The 23,734-nt window shown below is 35.5% G+C and overlaps 1 protein-coding gene across 12 annotated transcripts in view; it reads left to right on the top strand.

Annotated features, from left to right (window-relative positions):
* BLTP1 (bridge-like lipid transfer protein family member 1) overlaps positions 1-23,734 on the top strand; it is a 109,238-nt gene that overhangs the window by 24,738 nt on the left and 60,766 nt on the right. For 11 of the 12 annotated variants that reach the window (XM_048941260.1, XM_048941261.1, XM_048941268.1 and 8 more), the window contains exons 10-27: positions 558-708; positions 2,593-2,749; positions 3,219-3,297; positions 4,132-4,223; positions 4,928-5,045; positions 6,162-6,317; positions 6,718-6,815; positions 7,733-7,911; positions 8,050-8,156; positions 10,192-10,400; positions 12,479-12,706; positions 13,295-13,432; positions 16,855-17,031; positions 19,341-19,469; positions 20,122-20,241; positions 22,220-22,497; positions 22,646-22,896; positions 23,343-23,601. In XM_048941260.1, the coding sequence (XP_048797217.1) occupies positions 558-708; positions 2,593-2,749; positions 3,219-3,297; positions 4,132-4,223; positions 4,928-5,045; positions 6,162-6,317; positions 6,718-6,815; positions 7,733-7,911; positions 8,050-8,156; positions 10,192-10,400; positions 12,479-12,706; positions 13,295-13,432; positions 16,855-17,031; positions 19,341-19,469; positions 20,122-20,241; positions 22,220-22,497; positions 22,646-22,896; positions 23,343-23,601 (2,926 nt within the window). The remainder of the gene's footprint in view (positions 1-557; positions 709-2,592; positions 2,750-3,218; positions 3,298-4,131; positions 4,224-4,927; positions 5,046-6,161; positions 6,318-6,717; positions 6,816-7,732; positions 7,912-8,049; positions 8,157-10,191; positions 10,401-12,478; positions 12,707-13,294; positions 13,433-16,854; positions 17,032-19,340; positions 19,470-20,121; positions 20,242-22,219; positions 22,498-22,645; positions 22,897-23,342; positions 23,602-23,734) is intronic. The other variant, XM_048941263.1, reaches the window with a different exon arrangement.

The following is a 23,734-nucleotide window of genomic DNA, read 5'->3' as shown; positions in this document are numbered from 1 at the left end:
TAAGACAGTAATTCAGCAATCAACAACATAATTCAACAGTGATGTGTGTTGGTGGAAGATTGATGGCTATTTTGGATCATTACTGAATGACTGCATGAACTTTTGTTAGTAATCCTGGGTGTACTGTTGTAAGGTTTTCCTCTTTATTTGCTTGTGTTATCTGTGGAGATTATATTTTTTTCTTGTTAAATCTTTGTTTTAAAACTTATTCTAACTTTGTAAGTAGGATTGAGAACTGAAGGTGGATGCATGAAGGCGTGAATTGGTAAAAAAACATTCTTAGCAGATTAAACTGCTTTTTTTTGCCAATATTTCAGTTACATTAGAAGCCAGTACTTGAGAATATCCCAAGGACTTTGGGTCATTTTCTTGCTCTTCTTATGAGAGTCTGTATCAAATTGTGGCTTGATACCTACATACTACAATGGTCTCAAAAAAACCCCCATCTAACCAAACAAGGAAAACCCAATATAATTGTACTGTGCTTTGTGGATATTTTTCATGTTAATTTTAAGGAGCTTCATTTGATAATATCTTTATTATATTATGTAATATAGGTCTTGTACCAGAGGAGACAGAGGAAAGTAATGATGGAGAAGCTAGCAACGAAGACAGCAAATTACAGGATCTGCCACCATGCTGGGGTTTGGACATTGTTTGTGGAAAAGGAACAGACTTCAACTATGGACCTTGGGCTGATAGGCAGAGGTATTATCATGATTTATATTTTCAATTTTAATCTTTAGTATCTCTTATTATTGTGCAAACATTATGGAGTCTGCAGTATGTGATTACTTCTCTTAAAATTTGTGTGCATTAGACTAGTCTTGTAAGGAAAAAAGAGTTCTGTCACAATTGGTTAGAGTTAGTAGATTCACTATTGTTTACTGTGTTGTCCTAAAGGTAGAATCTTTCTGTGAGATTTTATTATTAGATTAATAGTTTTTGTTCCTATTTTTTGGAACAACATAGTCTTATTATTTGTCAAGTGTTACATACCTAAGGGTTTAATTTTTTTTATTGCTTTTATTTAAACTTGTTGAGTCCTTATTGGTTTATTTCTCTGAAGCTTATGGTTTGAAATGCACTGCATGTTGGTGAGAAAATCCATGGAAGTACAAATCTGGCTTTGAAAATAATGAGGTGTTATCATTTATCACTGCTTAACAGAATCAACCACTTGATGCAGTCTCCAAAAGTGTTTATAATCTAGATATTTTAGTGATTAAAATATTAGGCGAGAGCTGTTCTTCACTATGCTCTCTGTATTTTGTGCATGAATATTTCTGCTGGAGACAGTGGGATTGTTTAGATAGTGAAAGACTGTTAAGTAACAGTGACATAATCAGTACTTTCCCTTTTTCGCTTGTTAATTACAAATTAATAGTTTTCTTGGCCTCTATTAATTCTCCTGTGAAACTGATGGGACTGTCTCTTAAGAATGTGAGGATGGCAGATTAGTCATCAGGTACAACAGTGTCTTTAGAACTTGAGAGAAAATGCTGATTTCTAGAACAAAATGTGAAGCCAATGAATTATTAATGACATTAATGCTTGTGATGGTATGCTCCTTATAATTTCAAGTGGCTAGGGAGCATGTGCTTTGGTGCACAGTGTGCACAAGGTTCATAGGCATATGAACCATTTGTACCTGGGAGCACTTTCCCATCATGCCATGGATAGAAGATAGAATTTTGGAAAGTACCTGTATGTTTCCAAAGCACTGATCTGTGGCAATTCTTTGCACTACGTTGTACTCTTCAATTCATGTAAGAGCTTCCACAAATACTGATCTTAACTACTTAATGCAGTAATGCTTTGGGTTTCCCCAGATCAGTGTCACTGTAGTGATTTTTGACTGTAGTGATTGATTTTTTTGATTGGCTTTTTTATTTATTTTTTTTTCTTCTTCTTATTGAAGTTGTGGGTTTGTTTCTTTTTGTTGTTTTTGTTTGGTTGTTTTCCCCTGCTGGTGCTAACTTTTACGTTGTCTTGATGGTCAGGTGTTTGATGCATGAGAACTGTTACTCAGCTTAAGGTCTTGCTTCCTCAATTAAATAAGCTCTACTGTCTGTACTCAATCTCTGTGGTTTTCTTTCCGTGTAACTAAATGTTCAGATATGAGTATTTAGAAATGTAGGTTTCATTTTATTTCCTTTCAGAAGTCCTAAACATTTTGTACTTTGTTTCTTTCTGGACATTACAATGATCACTTATGCACAAACTGAAGCATAAACAGATTCCTTCCTGTTGCACTTCTCTGGTAGATTTGTAAACTAAGATCAGGAGTAAGAAGAATACCATAGTTTGCAATCTGAGTTGGATTTTTGAAATCTTTTATGGTCTGTCTACTGTGGCTTTTATCCAATAGACAATTCTTATTAACAGAAGTTTTGGAGTTTTGTATTGGTAGTGAGTTAGTCTCATCATCAGGGAGCCTTCTAAACAAGCATCCCTTCTTAAAGCATGTGTTGGTTGTCCGAAGACTCAGCAATTGGAAAATCATTAAGTGAACCAAATACATAACTAGACATGTTTATGTATATTTGTTCTGTAAATTAAAACAACTGTTTTGTTTTTCTTCCCCACTAGGGATTGCTTGTGGAAATTTTTCTTCCCGCCAGACTACCAGGTTATGAAAATCTCTGAAATTGCTCAGCCTGGGAAACCGAGACAGATTCTTGCATTTGAACTGCGGATGAATATCATTGCAGATGCCACCATTGATTTGCTTTTTACAAAAAATAGGGTAAATAATGAAATCTTGTTTGTAAAATGCTTTTTCAACTGTGATTCCACTGTGCTTTTTTTTGGTTTTACATGTTTTTACTTGTCTCAGGTGCTTATAAAACCGAGGAGAAATTGTATTTATTTTCTGTGATTATAGATGTATATTAGGATGAAACTTGCCCTGATGAAGACAGAATTTCTTCTGATGTTGGATTAATATCTGGTATTACTGGAGAGATAATAGCAGGAGAAACAAAAGTTGCATATATGGGGGGTTTATAAATGGAGTGTAGTGTAAGTTCACTGAATGTCTGGTTTCAGCTACTCCAAAGCTACTCCATCAGTAATTTACTGTCAATCATTGAGTTTTTTTAACCCAGTGTGTGGATAATAATAGCCGGATGCATGAAGTATACTGGTTGATGCTCAAGGTCTAGAAATAATGCTTGTGGGTTGTTTTGTTTTGTTTTGGTTTTTAATCCATGCAGGAAACAAACGCTGTCCATGTAAATGTTGGTGCAGGATCATATTTGGAAGTAAATATTCCCATGACAGTTGGTGAAAATGGTGAGTTAAGGCTAGGATTAATTTGTTTTCTTAATTTTTTTCCTGAACAGTTGTCTTAATACATATCAGTGTGGCTATCTTGCAGTGTTTTCCTTGAATGCGAGATAAACAAATATCCATATGTAGTATATCAGTATATACATACACATTTATATGTAAATACACATGTATGCTTACACAAGGAAAGAAAAAGAGCTTCCTTATTCGTTTCACTGAAGTTATTAAAGCACTTATGTGTTAAAATAATTAAGTTACCTCCGTATTTTGTTTAGGTTGAGAAATCTAAGTCAAAATTTCTAACTACTAGAAAGTGCACCATTTAATGATGTGTGTATGTAAGCAGATGATGTATTCATTGTCAACTCAGAGTAGGAAGTCATCTTCAGTAGGGTTAGTGTTGCAGTTGAGCTGTGCTGAGGAATACATTATGAAAAATAATTTAGTAATACTTTTTAAAAATAAGCTCTGAAGTCTGAGATAAATGTAAGAAGTTGGGATAAATGTAAAGTTACGTTGTTTTGTTTTGCTTGATTTACTCAGTTCGTTGAATGGTTTGAATGCTTTCTGCTGATTTGTTTGTTCTCTTGATTCTCTCTGGTATATTTGATATTCTTGTGGAATTCATGCTAAGATTTCCAGAACCTAAGCCATACCATTCCTCCATCAGAAGACAGTAAGCTGTTTGTTGACCAATAGGAAATGGAATTATCGCAGTAGCAATTTTCACCACAACATTTCTTCACTGTTTGGGGACTGAATTCACTGATGATATTTTTTAAAATGTTTGTGTAACTATTATACTGGAACAATGATTTTTGTATTTTTACCTATTAGGCTATTCACCTACAATTAAAGGGCAGCTTCTACACGTTGATGCCACCAGCAGCATGCAGTACCGGACTCTCTTAGAAGCTGAAATGCTAGCTGTGAGTTTGCATTATTAAGAACAAAGCTTTATTCTTTAAAGATTTTTTTAATAAAGAGCATATTTCTGTGCTTATAGAGTTGATGTTCAGGATTGTAATCAGTGCAGAAGCACAACCTTTTAATGTTTTTTATAAAACATTGATACACAGGGAAGGTTTATGTGAATTGAAACCTGTGGGTGGGTTGCCTACTTGACTTTGTAGCTGTGTGTTTGTACAGACTTTACTGTAGTAAATCATTACACTTGTAGCAGTGCTGAAGAATATCTGCTTGTGTAGGTATTTCAAGATATTTAAACTTTTTGAAACGATACTGTGTTCTCTTTCATTTGCCTGACAGTCTACTTCTGCAATTCTGTCAACTACCTTTCTCACTAGTTTTTAAATGACGTTTTTGGAGTGATGTTTTTAATGTCTAGTTTTTAAGCATCATATCATACATCTAGTGCAACAGGCGTTTGTTGAGCCAAAGCAGAAGTTTGTAGAAATACCTTTCCAAATAAATGAATACACTAACACTTGACCTTCAAACTCAGAAAGACAGAGAGTGAGATTAAATTATTAAGGAACTGGAGAGGCCTTCTGTTCATCTCAGCAGGAAAAGAGTTTTAATTATTCAGCAAAGTACATATGTGAAAACTGCTGCGCTACAGGGTCAAACACCGTCATGTTTTTAAATAATTCATGCTTTAATATCTTCACAGTTTCACATTAATGCCAGTTATCCCCGGATATGGAACATGCCACAGACATGGCAATGTGAACTTGAAGTTTATAAAGCAACATATCATTTTATCTTTGCTCAGAAAAGCTTCTTTACAGGTAACTGCTTTACTCAATAAGTTATGTAACGAATTAAGTGTTCTTTATTTGCCACTTCTTCAAACTTACAGTTGCAGATACAGTGATTTCACATCTTCAGGAAAACAAATTATTTCTGAGGACCAGGTTCCCAATACCTTCTGTGGGCTATTGGTGTCTAATTACATGATATTCTTATATTTCAGTGGATACACTGAATAATTTAGTTTTCTAACAGCTAAGTAAAATTTGATCTGCAGTTATGCTAAGCGATGTTAAATTTAAGATGTGGGGTTTTTTTTGTTTTGTTTTTTTAACCAGAGCTATTGATTCATTTAATAATTGCCACTAGGATGTTGATTTCTCTGATATTTCTCTTCTTTGGCTGACTGATTTTTAGTTATTCAGGCTTAGGTCTTGTGTGTGTGGCTGACAGATGATGAGAGAAAGTAATTTGCTCCTTAGGATTTTGGCTTATGAAGAAGAACACGTGTACACAAGACAGCCCTGCATCACCAAACTGTTGCTGAATGTTCCGGCTGCAGAAATAGAAAGAATATAGCCCAATCAGTGGGGCACTACCTGCTCTAATTAGTCCCTGCTGAGTGGAGGATTAATTAGTGTGAGCATGGTGTGATGCTAATAAAGTTATATCCTAGTGAGGCTAGAGTCATCATTTATAGAGTGCTACTGTACATACTGTAATCTACCAATCTATGCAGAATGAACTGGTGAGCTTCTTCAGAAACATTGTTTTGCTGTATCAGACTTGGTGGTAGGAAATACATTTAATGGATGCTCATAGTATTAGAATGGAAAACCAAGGAAAACATTGATTAGTCCATTGTTTTTTGGATAAATCTGAAACCTTGTTACTGAATAAAGCTAATCTAGAAAGCATGATTAAACCTATGCCGTTACAGCTTAGCAAGGAAGAAGATGGCTTCACAGGAAATCTGTGTGGAATATTCTTGAGGAATGGATGTTGTGTGTAGTTTTCCTCATTTTCTCATTTTTTTTCTGTAAAGGAACGAATGTTGACGATTTACATTTTATTAAAAGCCAGGTTAACTTGAAAGAGGAAATCTCTCACCCGATTGCTACTAACTCATCTTTTATTACTTTATGTAATTTTAGATTTGATCCAAGACTGGTCTAGTGATAGTGCACCCGATATTTATTCATTTGTTCCTTATATGTGGAACTTCAAAGTCATGTTTCATCAATTTGAAATGATTTGGGCAGCTAATCAACACAACTGGATTGACTGTTCCACCAAGCAACAAGAAAATGGTAAAGTCAGTTTAAGATTTGAAACAGTGCGCACAGTGACAAAAATTCTAGCATGTTTACTGTGAAATGAATTCAGTGATAACTACTCATTTTACTACTGTTGTTATTCATAAGCCATCCTGAAACTGCTGCAAGTCCTCACTTGTTTTGTACATTTCATGCAAATATGTACCTTCTCTTAGGAGTGTAGTTTCAGATCACATTTTTAGCATTCATTTTTGAGGACCCTTTGAATGTTCAGAATAATTTGTTTGTACTCTAAATGCATGGCATTTTCCTTTGTCATGAGTTCATGTGTTTTTCCTTAATTATACCTATATATTTGATATTTTGCCTAAGAACAAAATAGGGAGTCATTTTGACAGTGTTTTATTTGTTTGCTTTTCCTATTCTCTCCCAGTTTATCTAGCAGCTTGTGGAGAAACATTAAACATTGTTTTCTCTCTGCCTTTCACTGACTTTGTTCCAACTACATGCAATACCAGATTCTCTTTAAAGGTAAGTTCTGTTCTCTCAGTGCACCTCTCTTTTTTTTTATTTTCTTCTTTTTTTAAAAATTGTTTTCTGAATGTGAAATATTTTACTTCCTTTTCTTCTTCAGATAGAAACTTCAGGGTAAACTCCTACCTGAAAGAAAAATATTCACTTTCAATTCCTGATCATATAATTTTTCTTTAAATAAACCAGAAGTAAATAATTTCTCTTGATTACATGAAACATGCAATCATGGAGTTTTTTAGGTTTTTTTTTAGTTTTTAGGTATGTATACAGACATACAGACACACGCATAAATATATACGCATTTGGAATGGGTAATCCAAACTGTTTTGGAAACTTGTCTTCAGATTTTTGCTATCTTCAATAAAATAACAAATGTATTTTTAATGTGCCAAACTAATTCTTTGGAACATTGTGCTTCTTGTTTTGTCTTCCTTAAAATAGAGGTTGTGTAGTGTTACTAACATTAAAAACTGGTTGAAGGTGATGTTGGTAAGCTTGCTTAATTTGATAGCAAAATAAGCAAGGCTATATTTAAATTAAGAAGGAAAAAAAATATATATATGTGGTTGATTTTAGGAAGTTGGTAAGTTGCGGGCCAGTGACTGAATTTTTGCATTATGGATTGAACAGAAGGATAACTGAAATCCCCAAAAGCTGTGCACCTGTGTTTTGCAGCTTGCTATGATGTTCTTACTGGATGCGTAAGTGCTAAGAACTGCAGAGATCTCGGGATATTATAATGAATTGATGGGAGCTGTGGTCAGCAGTCGTGTAAAGAGTGAGGCATTGTGCATCACCTTGCCATCATGTACCACGCACCATCTTTGTGGTGCATGGTGAGCATGTAAATAAAATGAGCAGTATGCAGAAAATGAATGCAAATATACTTTCACGTTATTAATCTTTGACTTTAGGGAGAAGATGTTGATCTTCATTTGTATCTACCAGATTGTCATCCTAGCAAATATTCTCTTTTTATGTTGGTGAAAGATTGTCAACCTAATAAAATGAATCCTGAATCTTGCATTACTGGTGAATGTCCAAGTGGTCAGAAAACGGGCAAACCCAAGTGGAGGAACATTACTCAGGAAGAGTGAGTCTAGTTTTGATTTATGTTTATGTATCTATATTGGCTTTTTATATTTCCTTATTTTCTTTGTGAAAAAGCAACTTAGTATGTTAATGGAATGTATATGATGAAACTTTTGCTACAAATGTTTCTTTTCAAAAGGGCTGGATGGGTTGAATGCTGGACAGTCCCAAGCGTTGTGTTTACGATTGACTACTCGTGGCACCCAATTTATCCTCAAAAGGCAGATGAGCAGTTAAAACAATCCTGTAAGTGCAAATACGTTTTTCTTCCCACTATGTTTCATTTCAGGAAGTGCAGTGATTGTGTTGGCTCTAACTTCTTAAATTTTCAGAAATTCATTTTAAACTGAACTGCTTTTGTTTGTGGGTGTTCAGGTTTTTTTTGGTCAAAGGTGGGACTGCTAATTTTCATTTCACATCTGACAAATTTTTTTTCAATTCAAGATTTCAGAAAGTATCCGAATTCCCTATGGGAAAAAGAGATACCATCTATGGTTAGTTCCTCCTTATCCATAACAGTTTCTTTAATGGGTTGTTACCTGAAGAAAATTATCACTTACTTTAATAAATGTGAAATATAGCATTTTTGGCAGTACTATGTTACACAGCCTTTCTAAACCTTTTTCCTTGTGATATTGTGACTTTTTCCTGTGATTTTAATGTTTAAATACGTTATATTTGTATGAGATACAGTGGCATAGGCTTACCTTCATGCATTTGAAAGTCATGCTGGTAAAGCAAACCAGGGCAGATTGATAGGAATGTTAGACTTATGAGACCAACAAGTATTTCTAACTAAGAAGTTTTCAACTTGAAGTTCCAAATGTGAAATATATATGTATAAAAGTTACAAAATACCCTACTTTTGTCTCTGTGCTATTTATTTATTATTATAGTATTTTTAGTGCAGAGGGTGGTATGCAAGATGATATGAGGTTATTTGGAAGTCTTTCAGGTTGAGGATAAAGAGAGGAACTGTGGAAGAAGTGGTAGTAGAGTAACAATAATGAGGACTAATTTGTATAAGCCTCAATGAACAGGTGTTTGAAGGCGTGGTTTTGAACAAGATTTTTAAGTTTTGAGTTCTAGAAGGAATCAAATTTTTGAGTGTGAAACAGGATAAATAAGGTCCATTGTGCATATATTCATTGAGTGTTGTTTTGAGACTGTGAGTTTGAGTTAAATTTGCATACTTCAGATTTGAAAGCATTTACTGTAATCATAACAGTTCAACCTGGATTTGGACATTTGTATATACACAGGTAATTGCACCTACAGCTTCGTTCAATGGGGAATCCTTCAATTAATAAAATTGAGTACACTTCCACAGTTGGATTTGAGCTGTGATGCTGACAGTGTGTTTGTTATAGTAATAACCATTGGTATTTTCCTTTGAATCAATTGATAAAACGCTTTAAATCTCTGTGAAACAAGTTGTATAATAAAGAGGTGCAATTTCCAAATAAGTGGTTTTCTCATTGTGGCATTTAGCTAACTGATATAACATGAAGAAAACACTGAACAAGTATTACAGGCAATAATTATAGGTTAAAGCCTTGAAGGTAGTTTGCTGGACACGCGTGTACTCACTGTAGTTCTGCATGTGCTGGTTCTCCCAATTAAATTAGCACCTGAACCCTTACTCCATCTGGAACAGAATTTTCTGTGACTTCCCCATAAAGCTTTTTGCTTTTCAGCAATCACTTTACAACCCTAAATGATTTTGAGTTATTCACTTCCTTTTCCTGGTCTTTCCTCGCTTAAAAAAGACAATAAGCTTCTCCTTAGGTCCAAGTAAAAAGAAGAAATAGAACTTGAATTTCAGGACTGTTTTGTTACTAGAGTAATTGAGTTTGAGAGGAAATTGTAGCATACAGAGTTGTTGGTTCAGAACAGATTCTTAATACATCTTTTGCGGTGTTTCTGTTTATTCACTTCTGTTTACTCTGCAATTGCTATGTGGTTGTGGGAAATCTGCTACACTGAAATAAAAGCAGGTCTTGTTTAACTTCAAAAACAAGATAAATAAATTGATCTTTTTTTGTAACTTGCGGGCTTGTTTTTCTCTTGCATAATTCATGTTGACAAAAATGTTCTGTGTTTTACTGTATTCTCATGATTACTAGATCTGAGAAATCCATTCTGTAGCATAGATATGTTATCATAGTTATAGAATTCAAGTCAGAAAGCTGCAAGAAGTTGTATCTTTATTACGCTTTTGTATTTTTATAATTTTATCTGGTTGAAGCCTAATAAAAATCTGTTTTCATTTTCTCCCAAGTGTCAGAAATGGAAGAAACAATGCTATCTGTGCTAAGGCCATCACAGAAGACATCTGAGAGTGTGATTTCATCTCCCACTGCTTCAACCCGCCTTCCCCTCGACCCCGCAGAGCTGCCCCCAGATAAGCTCCATGTGGAACTGGAACTCTCTCCAGATTCCCAGATAACTCTGTATGGACCACTGCTAAAAGCCTTTCTATCTATAAAGGTAAGCACAGAAATACAGCTCACGATGTTTATGGATGGCCACATGTTGGAAAGGGAAGTGATTTGTTTGAAATGGACAGAATTCTGCAGAATATGTGAATTTAGTTCTTTCATAAGGACTAGTTTGGCATGGCTTGGTTTGATGATATGGCATGGCTAGGTTGAGTACAGTTGGCACAGGCTTATAAGAAGGCTTACAGAACAGAGGTAGACTTGTATCAGCATAGTTTTTCTTTTGTGGTGTTGTGCATGTAAATATGTAGAAACATAAAAATGCATCTTCGACTGGAGTGTACATTAACAGCTACTTTTATGCAAAGATGTATCAGAATTTGTGCCTTTAGGACATTTTAAGTTCTGCAGAGTATCCTGATTGTTTGTTTTTTGTTTTAATCAGGTTGTTGGAAATGTCTGCAGTTGGGGTCATAGAGGGAAAGGATGTGAGAATAAATTGAATTTAAAAAGCTACTTCAGGGAATATTTAGAAACAATTTTTTTGTCTTGCCTTGATGTTACTCTGTTACACTTTAATATGCTAGCATCTGTTGCTTATCTCAAGTCCTCTTCTGTTAGTGGTCTTCAGGGTGGCTCACAGTGACTGAATTTCTTCCTACCTATCTCACCTGAACTTGTTATGACAGAGGCAGAGGTGATTGAACATGTCACTTCTATTAGATAACTATGAGATGCTTGTATTCTGTTTAATTATTAGTTGTTTTTTGTTTGTTTGTTTTTTTTTTTTAAGGTTTGTTTTAACCTTTTTCTGTATGATTTCATTTAGGGTTGGAATAAGAAATTTTCTGAGGCTAGTGATTACTTGTAAGGACTCATACTGAAGAAGTCACTTTTCAGTTCTTACATAAAGATCCTGCATGTGTGCAGTGAATAGCAGAAAAGGAAGCTTTTGCAGAGTCCAGGAATTGCACATATGGTCATATATTATTTCACATTGGCACTCAAAGAAATAGGAACAACATTAGGCCAATAGCAAATGCCTTGAGAAGATGTCATATCTTGTGATAAGGAATTCCACTCGTGTTTGACACGGTTTATTGAATTGTTTATTGATCTCCTCTTGGAGTTCCTAAGCTTGTGAGGTGATACTGTCTTTCCATACAAGCTCTCTCTTCTTCAATGCTCATTTCCTCTGGGAAGATAAATAAACAGTGTTACGTTAGATCCCTTGATCCCATGGTGATTTGATTTTTGGCGTGCAGATTTTGTCTTCTGAATCTCAAAAGAAAATTTAGATAATTCATCTTTGAAAATGCAAATGTAATGTTCTTTTCAGCATTTCTGTCAGTGTTTACATCATTTTGTCCAGCTGTACTGATAGCATCTTGTGGTAGATTATTGGTGGTGTCTTTTAATTTTATGCTCATTTTTCTGTCTAGTTGTTTTTAGTTCATTTTCATTGATCTTAAGTAAAATGTGGGAGAGATTTATGCAGTTTTCGTAAGTGTTCTGTTCTTTGGAAGTCGTTTTTTTGGTATAGTGTCCTGTGCTCCGTAGGGATGTCCTACCTGCTGGGAGTGAATGATGTTCAAGTCCTGGTAGAAAGTACCGAGAATAAGTAACTGGAGTTTCTAGCACCCTCTGCTGGATCTCCTTTATAGAACAACAACAGCAAAACCTTCAAGATTTATCTCCTCGCAGTGACTTCTGTCTTTCACTTCGTTAAAAAGCAAAGCCAGTTAACTTTGTTCAACTTCAGTGAACTTTTTGCTTTGTGCTCTGAGCAGTACTTAATTCATACATAGCATTTAACAGAAAAAATACTTTGGAGACTTAATTATGAGACGATAAAATTGCATATCCATATCCATGTCAGGTCTAGTAATGTGCCTGTCTTTTCCTGCAGACCTTTTTCCAAGGACATGAGCATTTTGCAATTGCTTGCTTTCTCTGTGTTGTACATTTCCTCTTTGCTTGCTTGCTCTACAGATTTGTGATTCGAAGAGAATGAAGAAGCCTTAGCAGGCAGATGAATTTCAGGAAGGGGAAGAGCTTAGCAATAACCTTCATAAAATTTTGTAAAATGTTTTCCCTACAGTAATTGCAAATAATTGATTTTCCTAGGAAAATTATTTTGGAGAAGATGACATGTATACTGATTTTGAAGAAGTTATTTCAAGCCCTGTTTTGTCTCTGTCAACATCTTCGAGCTCTGGATGGACAGCTGTGGGAGTAGAAAATGAAAAGAAGGAAAATGAAAGCTCTGTCAAGCCAGTTCACCCTCTTACTCTACGTCCATGGGATATTACTGTCCTTGTTAATCTGTACAAAGTGCATGGGCGATTGCCAGTGGTAAGAGCTTTAGAATCTTGAAGTATTTTGTTGCTTGTAATTGGTGTTTTTGGTTTTTTTTTCCAGCTGTGTGATCTGGAGCAAATGTAACTCCCTAGAACATGAGGTTAGGTTACGGAGGTGTTTTTAAAGTGCATGGATACTCTTCAGCAAAATTGTGGCTATCTGAAGTAGTTTGGGACATGGTTGGTTTTGCTTATCTGAAATGTGAACTGAAGATAGGTTTATGTGATCAGAGTTCATTGTTTTTGATTGAAAGTGTGATTTCTCTGCTGAATAGTAGAGCTATCTCCTGATGACACATCCTGCTCTTTGTAGCTGCATTGTGAGGGATTCCCAAGAATTTAAAAACCATTCCAGATAAAGGTTTGGGTTAGCTCAGATGGGTTTGCATTGCTGTTTATGTAACTGTTCAAAGATTTTTGAAGTTGCACAGATTTCTTTGTAATTATCAACTTGAAGGAAAGCTAGCATACTGACTGCTTACAGGTTTGCTTCTAATCTAATAACTTCAACAGTGTTGTACTTTTTCAGATTGTGAAATGGCTGTTTGATTTGATTTTTAATTTTATTTTTTTATAACTTTAGCATTGTAGTCCTGATGGTCCTGAGTGCCCTACAGCTTCCTTGGAGAGGCTGTGTTTTGAGATGAAGAAAGGATTTAGAGAAACAATGCTTCAACTTGTGCTGTCTCCAGTGAATTTGTTTCTGAATGACAATTATCAGGTATTTAGCCAATTTTATTTGGTTGCATCTGGTTTGGGGGAATTGTAACCATTTTAATATGGTTTATTTTGATATATACGAAGCTTAAGGCTTTTGAATCATACATGAAAGAAAATTTTGATGCATATATATATATATAATTCTTGTTTCTCCAGCATGCATTTGAAGTGATAGGCACGTAGAACATTTTTTTATGTTTTCTTAATTTTATTTAAATCCTCCTTGAAAAGATTCTTTAGGGAACTGAAAGTAATAGTCAGATTGGTCTTAGAAATGTTGAATCTTTAAGATCTTTGTCTGAAAGTCTATTGTAGGTAGTGATTCAAGTAAATCTTGTGCAGTGCCTGGAGACGTTTCACTTCTTTAAGCAGCAAACAGAAAAGTGGTAGTAAATAAAATAACTACATCTTTCACATTTTTATGCATTTTGTTAGAATAAATCACAGAGCTGGATCTTTAGCTTACAATCAAGATACTGGCATGACCTGTAATTTTCCTCTGGTAAGGGTACAATGAAAATAATTAGAGACAAAATTAAGCATTACTTGTGGCTTATCAGTAAGCTATGTACAATTTTACTGTAATTATTAGTAAACTTTTCAAAAATTGCCCCCATGCATAAATTTAGTTCAGTGAGGATTTTAGGTGGCAATTCATTAGCACAAGCAATTATCCTTACTCAGCGAAGCTGGTGACTATTTCAGTTCTTGTTTTATTTATGCACATGCTGGCTGCATTAAAACCCCAGTACTTGCACTGGGCCTTATAGGCTATATTGTTTTTCAATCCCTGTATCCTGAAATATATTGCTGCCAAAAATAATAGTGCACTGTTTGAAACCACCGTGTACTGCTAACCGTACACGGACAAAGACACGTGTCCCCCTGTTCTCTGCTGTGTCTGAAAGCTAATGGAGCAAATTGGTTGATGCTTGTTTAAACTTTCCGGATTTGGACCCAGTGCACAAGAACAAAAGTACCTTAAATATAACCTGTGGCTGTAAACTGACTAAAAGAGAAAGGGACTGCAAGAAATAATATACTGTCCTGATATGAAGTTAAATAGCATCATAGGCCGTGTCGTGTTAGCCCTTGTATTTTGAGAGTGTTACTTTCTTAAGCTCTGATTAGCAAAGAAAGTGGAATTGCAGCCTGGGCTTTGGGTACAGCGCTGCAATTATCTGTAATAGTAACCTGAGAAAAAGTGGTGGTGTGGAGTTGGAGGAATTGCAAATGAATGATCTCAATGGGATTAATACAGCCATCTTTGGGGATAGCTGCCTAAATTGGATATACCATGACACAGGGCAGGCAATTCTCTTTCCCTTGTAACTTTGTTTCTGGAGCAAAGTGTCTGTATTGCAGGACTTGTTTTTGACAGGTGCAGCTGAAGGCAAGGTGAATTGCTGTTTGAAACTGTAATTAAACCTGTATATCAAAAAAGTCCTGAGAATTTGCAGTTGGGGTCGCCATGTCTGCTGCAAGCTTTTCTTTGGTGTATTTTTGTTGCCATTTGTTTGGTCGGTTGTTTTGTTTTTATTTTGATGGGGTGTGGAGTGGGGGGATGGTATTATTCTATGGGGAATCCAAGCTTTTCTATAGCCGTGTATTTAAGAAAATAATCTATTTTGTGCACTGAATGACTTTAAGGTTTTTTTCTAACTGTAACTTAATCACAGTACATGTGTACAAGGAAGTAGAGATGAGGTTGCAGCCGTAACCTTAATTTTGGAGCGTTTTTTTTTTTTTTTTTTTTTTTTTTTTGTGTGTGTGTGTGTGTGATTTAATTGCCCTGAAACTTTAAACCGTCCACCCCCAGCCCCTTTGTGTATATATATATAAAAATAGGTTAGGCTTTCTGTTACTCTCTTTCAGAATCCCAAATATCAGGGGGGACAGATTGAATATAAAAGCCAGAATGATTTTAATCAAGTGAAAGCAAAAAGAGTTCCTAGATGCAAAGGAGGGAGTACAGGGAATGGGGCTGCTTGCAGTGCTGCTATCTAGCAGCCATTGCAGCACATTGCACCATATCTTGGCTATGAGAAATTTCAGCTTGCAGCTGATTTCCCTGTGTTTTACTGCTGCCTCGGGTTGGAGTGTTTAGGTGACACTGCAAGACACTTCTGCAGCTGTTCTTTCATTCACAGATTTTCTTTCCTTCAGTTTATGCTGTCTTTGCTGTTTTCTCTTTGTCTGCTCCTCATTCCTGGATTGGTTCCTAGTGAGACTGCTGTGTGGGGCATTGTTACTGATTTAAATGATAAACACACCAGCAGGCAGGTTTTTAAAAATATCATGAAGAAAGATTTGATCCGTTTATGTGTGTTAGAAACACCTGGTGTTATTTCCTGGCATTTAATGATGAAAGCATTCATACTTCAGTTTAAAAAAAACTGTTAGTTTGACCCCTTATTCATATTATGTGTCACAAAAATACTGCTTGATACTTTGCAGTTCAACCTTGAAGTGTGCAGTTCATAGTTGTAACGTATGCAGAATAGGAATTTCTCTTTACAGAACTGAGCAAGTACCATTGCTTTATGGTTTTAGTGCCAGTTAGGTTAGCCTCCTGTTGTTTTGAATAGCTTCCCTACATTGAGACTTGGGTCGCAGGTGATATCTAAAGATGCGTTTCTTCTTCACTAAGCAGCTCCAAAGGGTTTCCTGATGGTCGAAAACGAACTGGGCAACGCAGTGTGTTGCAACGGAGGGAAAGAAAAGTTTTGCTGTTGACTTATTGAATTTAAATCACAGCTTACCTCAATGTAACCACAAGCTCCTAGAGTATGTCTGTGCAGCTTTTATCTTTTTGGTTTCTTCTTTAGCCATATTATTTTATCTGAGTTCTTGTATCTGCAGCTGAGTAGCTTTGCTTTAAGTTAACCAAGAAATTCTTCAATGAAAAATGCAATTTAGAGGACAGTTGTTTTTTTTTTCATTTATTTACTGATTTTTATTTACTGATTGTTTTTTTTAATTATTTTTTATTATTTATTTATTTATTTTATTTACTGATTTTTTTTCAGTTGTTGGCTGATTGTGGCAGACGTTCATAAGTCATTTATTTTTTTTTTTCCTTGATCCCTTCCATTGTCAAATGTGGTCTTCCATTCTTTGCATTTTACTGCAGTACTATTTAAGAGATGTTCCCAATGATGTCACAGGGTGGAAATCCCCTAGGAAAGGTAACTGACGTTGGTTGCCAGTGGTTAAAAGATAAGGCTTCCTTCCCCACGTGAAATTTACATATATGCTGTTGTATGTGTGATGCTGAGAAATCTTGGGACTCTGTATAAAAGTCAACAGGGTTTAGGAAGTGAATATGAGTGTATATAAAATATCTGACTGTGTTTTGTTTTTTTGCACTTTCTAATTATACAGTCTTTGCAGTTTACTTAACTGTTACCTTGTCCTTGACAGAGACCTGCAGCTGATGAAGTCCTTCGAGAGGGCCACATTAGTCTATCGGGTCTGCAGTTGCGTGCCCACGCGATGTTTTCTGCAGAAGGTTTGCCTCTTGGAAGTGATACTTTAGAATATGCGTGGCTAATAGATGTGCAGGCTGGAAGTCTTACTGCCAAAGTTACAGCACCACAGGTATCATCTAGAAACTGTCGGCTATGAAGTATCAACTGCCTTCTTTCTTGTAAAACTGGTGTAGCATGAACATCAGAAAATGTGCAATCTCAGCCTTAAGTAACTTCAAGTATGTGGGTTAGAAATCTAACCATTTACATGGAAAAAACAGGAGATTCCAGCAGAGCCAAATCTGATATTCACCTAGATATAACAGGATGTCTAGTGTAAAACGAGCATTTAAAAGAGTGATATTTACCAAATATGAACAAATCAGCAGTGAATGCTGATGATAATATGTGTAAATGCATGTTATGTCTATGTATGTTAACATACTTGAATACTGATTAGAAAATCAACCACAGTAACTGCTTGTACTTAAAGTGGCTTGATCGTACAATAAGTAATGATTCTCTGTAAACAGATCCAGTGTTTTGGGACCCTTTCAGCCATAAGCTAAAGAATGTAACAAAGAGCAGAGAGAAAAATTCTATTTAAAAAAATCAAGTAAGGAATTCGTAGTGAAATTGTGTTTGACTTCTTCTAAAATCACTTTCATTTTATGATGCTGAATTTTGGAGATTCAAGTTCATTACTCCTACTGATTAACAATCTGGAAAGAATAAATTAAGTACCCATTTATGGTTACGGTTTGAAAGGCATCTTCTTGTCCCGCACATGTAACATTCATTCAGATACATAGGCATTTGCTTGCAGGAATGATATCAGGAAGGAGGATAACAGGTTCAGCAACTGGCAAAAATTTTACCTTGCAGATAAAGTTTTGACATTCCATAGAAACCTATTGATAAAGCCAAGTTTTAAAGTAGGAGGCAATTGGAACGTTTTGTGGGGAAGCAGAATGAGCAGGGCTCTCAAACAGAGTAGCTGGTAGCTGCGTAACTTCTAATGCTTGGCCCCACTGTAAGGTAGTTTGCTTTCACAGCAATCAGTCATTTAGTTCTGCCATTTATGCTGTCTTCATTTTTCCATTATATAACAGTGACTCCAAGCGTGTGTTAGGCCAGTGGCTTAGTTTTATTTCTGGTGTGGGCTATGAGATCTTTAGAAAAGGTTCCTTTGTCACTGTGCTGTGAAACATGAGAAAAATATATACATTTTATTCTGTAGTTAGCTTGATTTTTAAGACATTTTTGCATCCTCATATTCCTCTAAAAAGTGGTGTTATTTTCAAGGCTTAAACACTTATTTAAGCGTACGAAATCAAAACAAGGCTTACAGGCAATTACATTGCATTTATAGAATAGGCTCCAGATAGGTTTTCATGCTGCATATACAGGCTTTTATAGAGATACTTCCTGAATTACTAGTACTGATTTAGATTAGCTGTAGTATTTACTCTAGCGGTAGTTGTTCAGTTTAAACTGAGTTGATTAGAAATAGTCTAAGCTTTAAGGAACATTTCTAAATGTTTGATATAACTTAAGAGTTTTCTTGTAGAAATTCTCAACTGAATACTTCATAGAGGATTTTAATTTTGCTTTTTTTGTTGTCAGCATTGATGTGAACCAGAACTTGAATTTGCTTTTTTCAGGGTCATTGGCTTTTTCCTTCCATAGCGTGATGTCTTGTAAGAATTTGTGAAGGTATACAACTAAAGGGAGGACGAGAGATCTTGTGGAGGACAGTCATAGCTATATTAAATTCCAATTAAATTGCTCCTGATTTAAAGGCCCCTTTCCTTTGATTAGCCAAAGAAAACCCATTTCCCTTTCATAATAGAGCTAGACAGTCATGATTCATTTCCTTTATGAATAAGCTAACTATATAAAAGATTTAAATCAACAATTGGGTAATTACTAGGTCCAGCGAGATTCAGTCATATTCTGTTTAGCCGGTTTCCTTCAGTGTTTTCTGAGTGTAACTTTGTTACTTACATACAAGGAGGTATGACATTTGAATTCATAGACTCACAGAATCATTTGAGTTGGAAGGGACTCTTAAGATATTAGGGTATTTAGAGGCATTTTTTTGAGGAGAAATAAGATGATCTCCATCTTTGCAATGAAATGCCTGTCTAACCCTAAAAATAAAGCTGTTTCCTTAGATTAAGATGTGATTTAGGGATTGTTTAGGTTCATGTCACAGTATTACATGTGCATCTTCTAGTATACACAAAAATAAATCTTGCGTAATGGGCAATAGGCTATGTTTGAACAAAGTAAAGAAGACAGAATATTGTGAGATCTTCTGTTAGGATTTACTCTTTCTAACCTTCCAGTCTTTAGTGATGTTCTTTCAATAATCTGTTGAATACTATAAGTTTATTTTGCATACTTCCTATAAGACAACATGTTATTTGCTTACAGCTTGCAAGTCTTCTGGAATGGGGGCAGACCTTTGTGTTTCATGTAGTGTGCCGTGAGTTTGAATTGGAAAGACCTAAATCTGTAATAATATGCCAGCATGGAATTGATCGTCGTTTTTGTGACTCTAAGGTAACCTTTTATCCATCTTAATTATTCACTATATTTTTTTTAACAGTTGTTTTTTTTTTTTTTAACTTTATAAGCCCAACCTTGAGGTTATCAAGGCACATGGAGCATGTACTCGGATTGGCTGCTCCCTTTGATAAATTATAGCTAATTATGTTTTAGAAAGAAAAGCAATTTCTACCTGAATTTTTCTGGGGATTTACGCCATGTTTTTGTGCTACATTAATTATCTTGAGAGACAGCATCCAGAAGAGTCATGCATATTTTCTTACCTCTACAGTGACGGTTAAGAGACAAATGGCATGCTTCAATTTCCCTTAAGAGACAAAGATCAGACTTCTCATCATGGTCCTGGCACATTGCCATGCTTTTATTCTCTGTTGTTAAAATAGTGCTTTGATGAGGGACTTAAATTAACAGCTTATGGCTTCTATGGCTCTTACTATTGTGGCCTGAGAAAACAGATGTTATCATGGATTCTAGATTTGATATATATCACTTGGAATCCATTTGGACATTCACTGAAAGACTTAAGAAGTCTTGCAATATATAAAGTGTGATTCATGAATTTCATCTCTTGACCTCCTCCCCATTTTAACATATAGGTACCAATTTTTGTGATGTTGTTTATGATGTGTTTTTTTTTTTTTCTTAGATGAACTGCATCCCTGGGCCATGCCCAACATCTGATGACTTAAAGTACACAATGACACGCTTAGCCATGGATGGTGCAGATCTGTATGTAGTAGAACATGGCTGTGCCACCAACATAAAGGTAAAAGACATTACTAGTAACAACAATTAAAATATTTTTGTCAATAGAGGTCTTTGCATTTTTTTTTGATGTAACAGTTGCCTGTTTTTTATGTCTTGCTCACTGTAGTGGAACTAAGTGATAGAAGGTTGGTGTTAAAATGATTGGACCGAGTGAGAAGTAGTTCAGTTTTGGTCATATTTAATACTTCCTTTAGTGATCTCAGAAAATGGTCTATCTTCCAGAATTAAAAATGTGAGCTGCAAGATTGGCATAATAAATTAAAACAATTAAAACACTATAAAAGCTATTGTCTACATCTGAGAGTTGTTAAGAAGTTTTTCTATAAGTTAGTAACTCAGCAACTGGAAATGATTGAGAAAAAATGTATACAGCTCACTGCATGATAACTCACAGTCATGTTATGTGAGACAGCTGTCTGAACTAAGATCATTGGCAGAGATAGGAGAAATACTACTGTTGCTACCAGACCACATCTAAAATATGCAAAGTGTTTCTGTTCAAAAAACAATATACAGAGAAGAGCTGACATTCTCTCTCATTGTATACAAGAGAAAACTATGGCAAAATAGAAGTTAAGAGATGATATAGGAATGCATTAAAGTATTACACTGACTGGAATTACTAAGTGACTAGAAGTTGTGCTGTCCAGTAATAAATTTAGTTATAAAATTGGACTCAATATCTAATGCTTGGGGGTCAGCTTCATATTATGTGCAAGAATCTAACTGAAGGAAAGTGGCAATTATTTTAGACATCTTGTGTGATGTGAGATACGATGTCTTGTCATTTGAGTGGCTGGGTACCTTGTGGCAGTTTGAAAAAAAGAAAAAGCATTTTCATCTATAAAATCTTTTGAGTCTAATATTATAATGCATCAGCACAAATATTAACTGTGTTTGCAGGCATAAATATGAACGACAGTGTTTTTAAAAGCAGCTTAATAACCTGAACGGCTATAGAAAATTATATTGCTAATGCATTCCATTCATATTTAAAAAAGGATTTTCAGTGTTTCATTATGGTTTGTGACAAAGATGAGAAGTAAAAATTTAACTATGTGAGTTGCTCTTCCATAGCTGGGCTCTTTTGCAGCTTTCCTTACTTACCCTTTGAAAAGTTTGAATGTTAAGTTGGAAAGGTTCAGGTATTTCATGGAAACCTTTTGGAAACTAATGAAGCTGTGCAGAAAACTTCATCAACCTTCAGATTGTTTTAAGACATGTGACAGGGCTATATCATATTTTATTGGGGTTCAGTACTGCAGGAGAGGATTGGCTCTGTACGGACGGGTAGGCTGCTTGTGAGGCGAACAGTTTCCATAGCTGAGCGCGAAGGTAAAGCAAGAACTTTTTCCAGATGCAGAAGATGGATGGTCTCTTCTTTGAATCAACAGAACTACTGGAGCTGTACCAATAAAGAAAGTAGATTGTGATCCTAAAAAGGCTATTACAGCACAATACAGATGGATCAGAATTAAGGCTTCTTCTATTTTGCATTTTGCACTATTTAATGTGAATCTCTCACTGAAGTATTTACCAGGGGTGGCATTAAATGTCTGTATTCTGCAAGTTAATGCAGCTTTGTATTGGAAGTATGCAGTGTTTTAGTCAAAGGTCACAGTGATGTCATGTTTCAGATTTCTTGGTTTTTATGGTTACAGCAAACAAGTTAATAATGATTTAATTTTTTAAAGGTTCATTATAACATGCCTAAAATTGGAAATTCTCTTTGAACCCCTTTACAACTAGATACTCCTAAGTCAAGACTGTTTTTGTTGTTTGAAAACTATCTGAAACCTTGCCTTCTTGTGTGTGTATGTGCACTTGCTTGTAGTTTATTAAAACTGGTTTTGAAAATGGTAGTTTACTGAAGCCTTCCTGGAATTAAATAGATTTTATATTAATTGTATTAAGGCTAATTTTTCTTTGTTTAAGTTTCGTGTATTCAGAGTTCATGTTATTACTTATGTTTTCAGATGGGTACTATACGTATTGCAAACTGCAACCTCCACAATCAATCTGTTGGAGAAGGTGTAAGTGCTGCTATTCAAGATCTTCAGTTGAGACAATATGTTGAGCAGGTGAACAACTGCAGAACTGGTCTTCAGCCAATCCTGAGGAGGGCATATTGGCTGGAAGCTGGATCTGTCAACTTGGGGCTCATCACTGCTGACATTGCTTTAGCTGCAGATCATCCTTCTAAACATGAAGTGCAGAGGCATTTCTTGGAGATGCATGATAACCGAACTAAAAGGTGAGAGATGCAGTTTGAAGGAGATGCATTTGAATGTATTTTAGTGTATGTCTTTTTATCTTGTCTTAACTAATTTTAAATGTACTAAATGTGATGTGGTTGTGTTTCTGTTTTATTTTTTTTTCTTTTCCTTCCTGCTCTTGTGTAGATTGTGGTTTTTGTGGCCTGATGACAATTTGAAGAATAAGAGAAGCAAGAACAAGTGTGGCTGCCTGGGTGGTTGTCGATTCTTTGGTGGCACACTAACAGGACTGGACTTTTTCAAGCTGGAGGAACTGACGCCTTCAAGCAGCTCTGCTTTCTCAAGTACAAGTGCAGAATCTGATATGTTTTATGGTCAGTCATTACTGCAGCCAGGAGAATGGATAATTACTAAAGAGATTCCTAAAATTTTAGATGGTGAGAATGCATTGTGCTGTAACATCATTCGGTTTTGCCCAAAAGAATCATTTCCCAACTTCACATTGGTATTTATGGTCTTTCTAATTCTGGCTATTGAGTAGTTGAAAAAGGTTCTGTGGTGGAACCCTTTGAGAGAAGACAATGGATTGATAATAATGAGCAAATTTTCATATGCTGAATATTAACATGCAGCTTCTTTGTGATTAAAAAGAAGCTTTCTGACTTGTGTCTATTTTACTTGTCTAGAAATCAGTCTATTAAAAGAATTCGATGTTTTGCTGTTCTGATTTTATATTATTAGGGAACATGCTAGTATGTGTGTGCATTTTCAAAATAAGGGCTTTTTTTTTTTTTAATAAAACTTCTTATTTCAGTGAGCGACAAAGAGACCACTGTAGTTGTCTATCAGATGTTCAGTTTTTCTTTCTTGTTTCCAATCCTAGGTAAAACAAATGGTGTAAAACGAAAGGATTGGGATTGTAGATCTATAGGTATAGAAATAGAAAGAAAGGCACAGCATCTAAGCCTCCAGGTGCCACTGCGCTCCCATAGCTCCTCATCATCTTCAGAGGAAACGAGCAGTTCTAGTGCTGCCCTCCCATTGCTTGCAGGTGAGAAGGACAGCCCATCTTCAACTGCTGAGGATCACTTGGGACAGAAGGAGTTCTTGTCTGGTACAAAAAGAGAAGATGCTCATGGAAGGTTAGTAACATCCTGACTGAAGGACTCTTCAGCACTTCAGTACAGAACTTTACACACCTTATATTTTGCAATGGATTCAGTATTGGTTACTTGTAACGGCACTGCTAAAATATGCTTCCTAGTTTCAATGCAA

The sequence above is a fragment of the Lagopus muta genome, chromosome 4 (genome assembly GCF_023343835.1).
Source record: "Lagopus muta isolate bLagMut1 chromosome 4, bLagMut1 primary, whole genome shotgun sequence".
Taxonomy (NCBI): domain Eukaryota; kingdom Metazoa; phylum Chordata; class Aves; order Galliformes; family Phasianidae; genus Lagopus; species Lagopus muta.
Note: the sequence above shows the minus strand (reverse complement) of the source record. Positions and strands in the feature narration are given on the sequence as shown.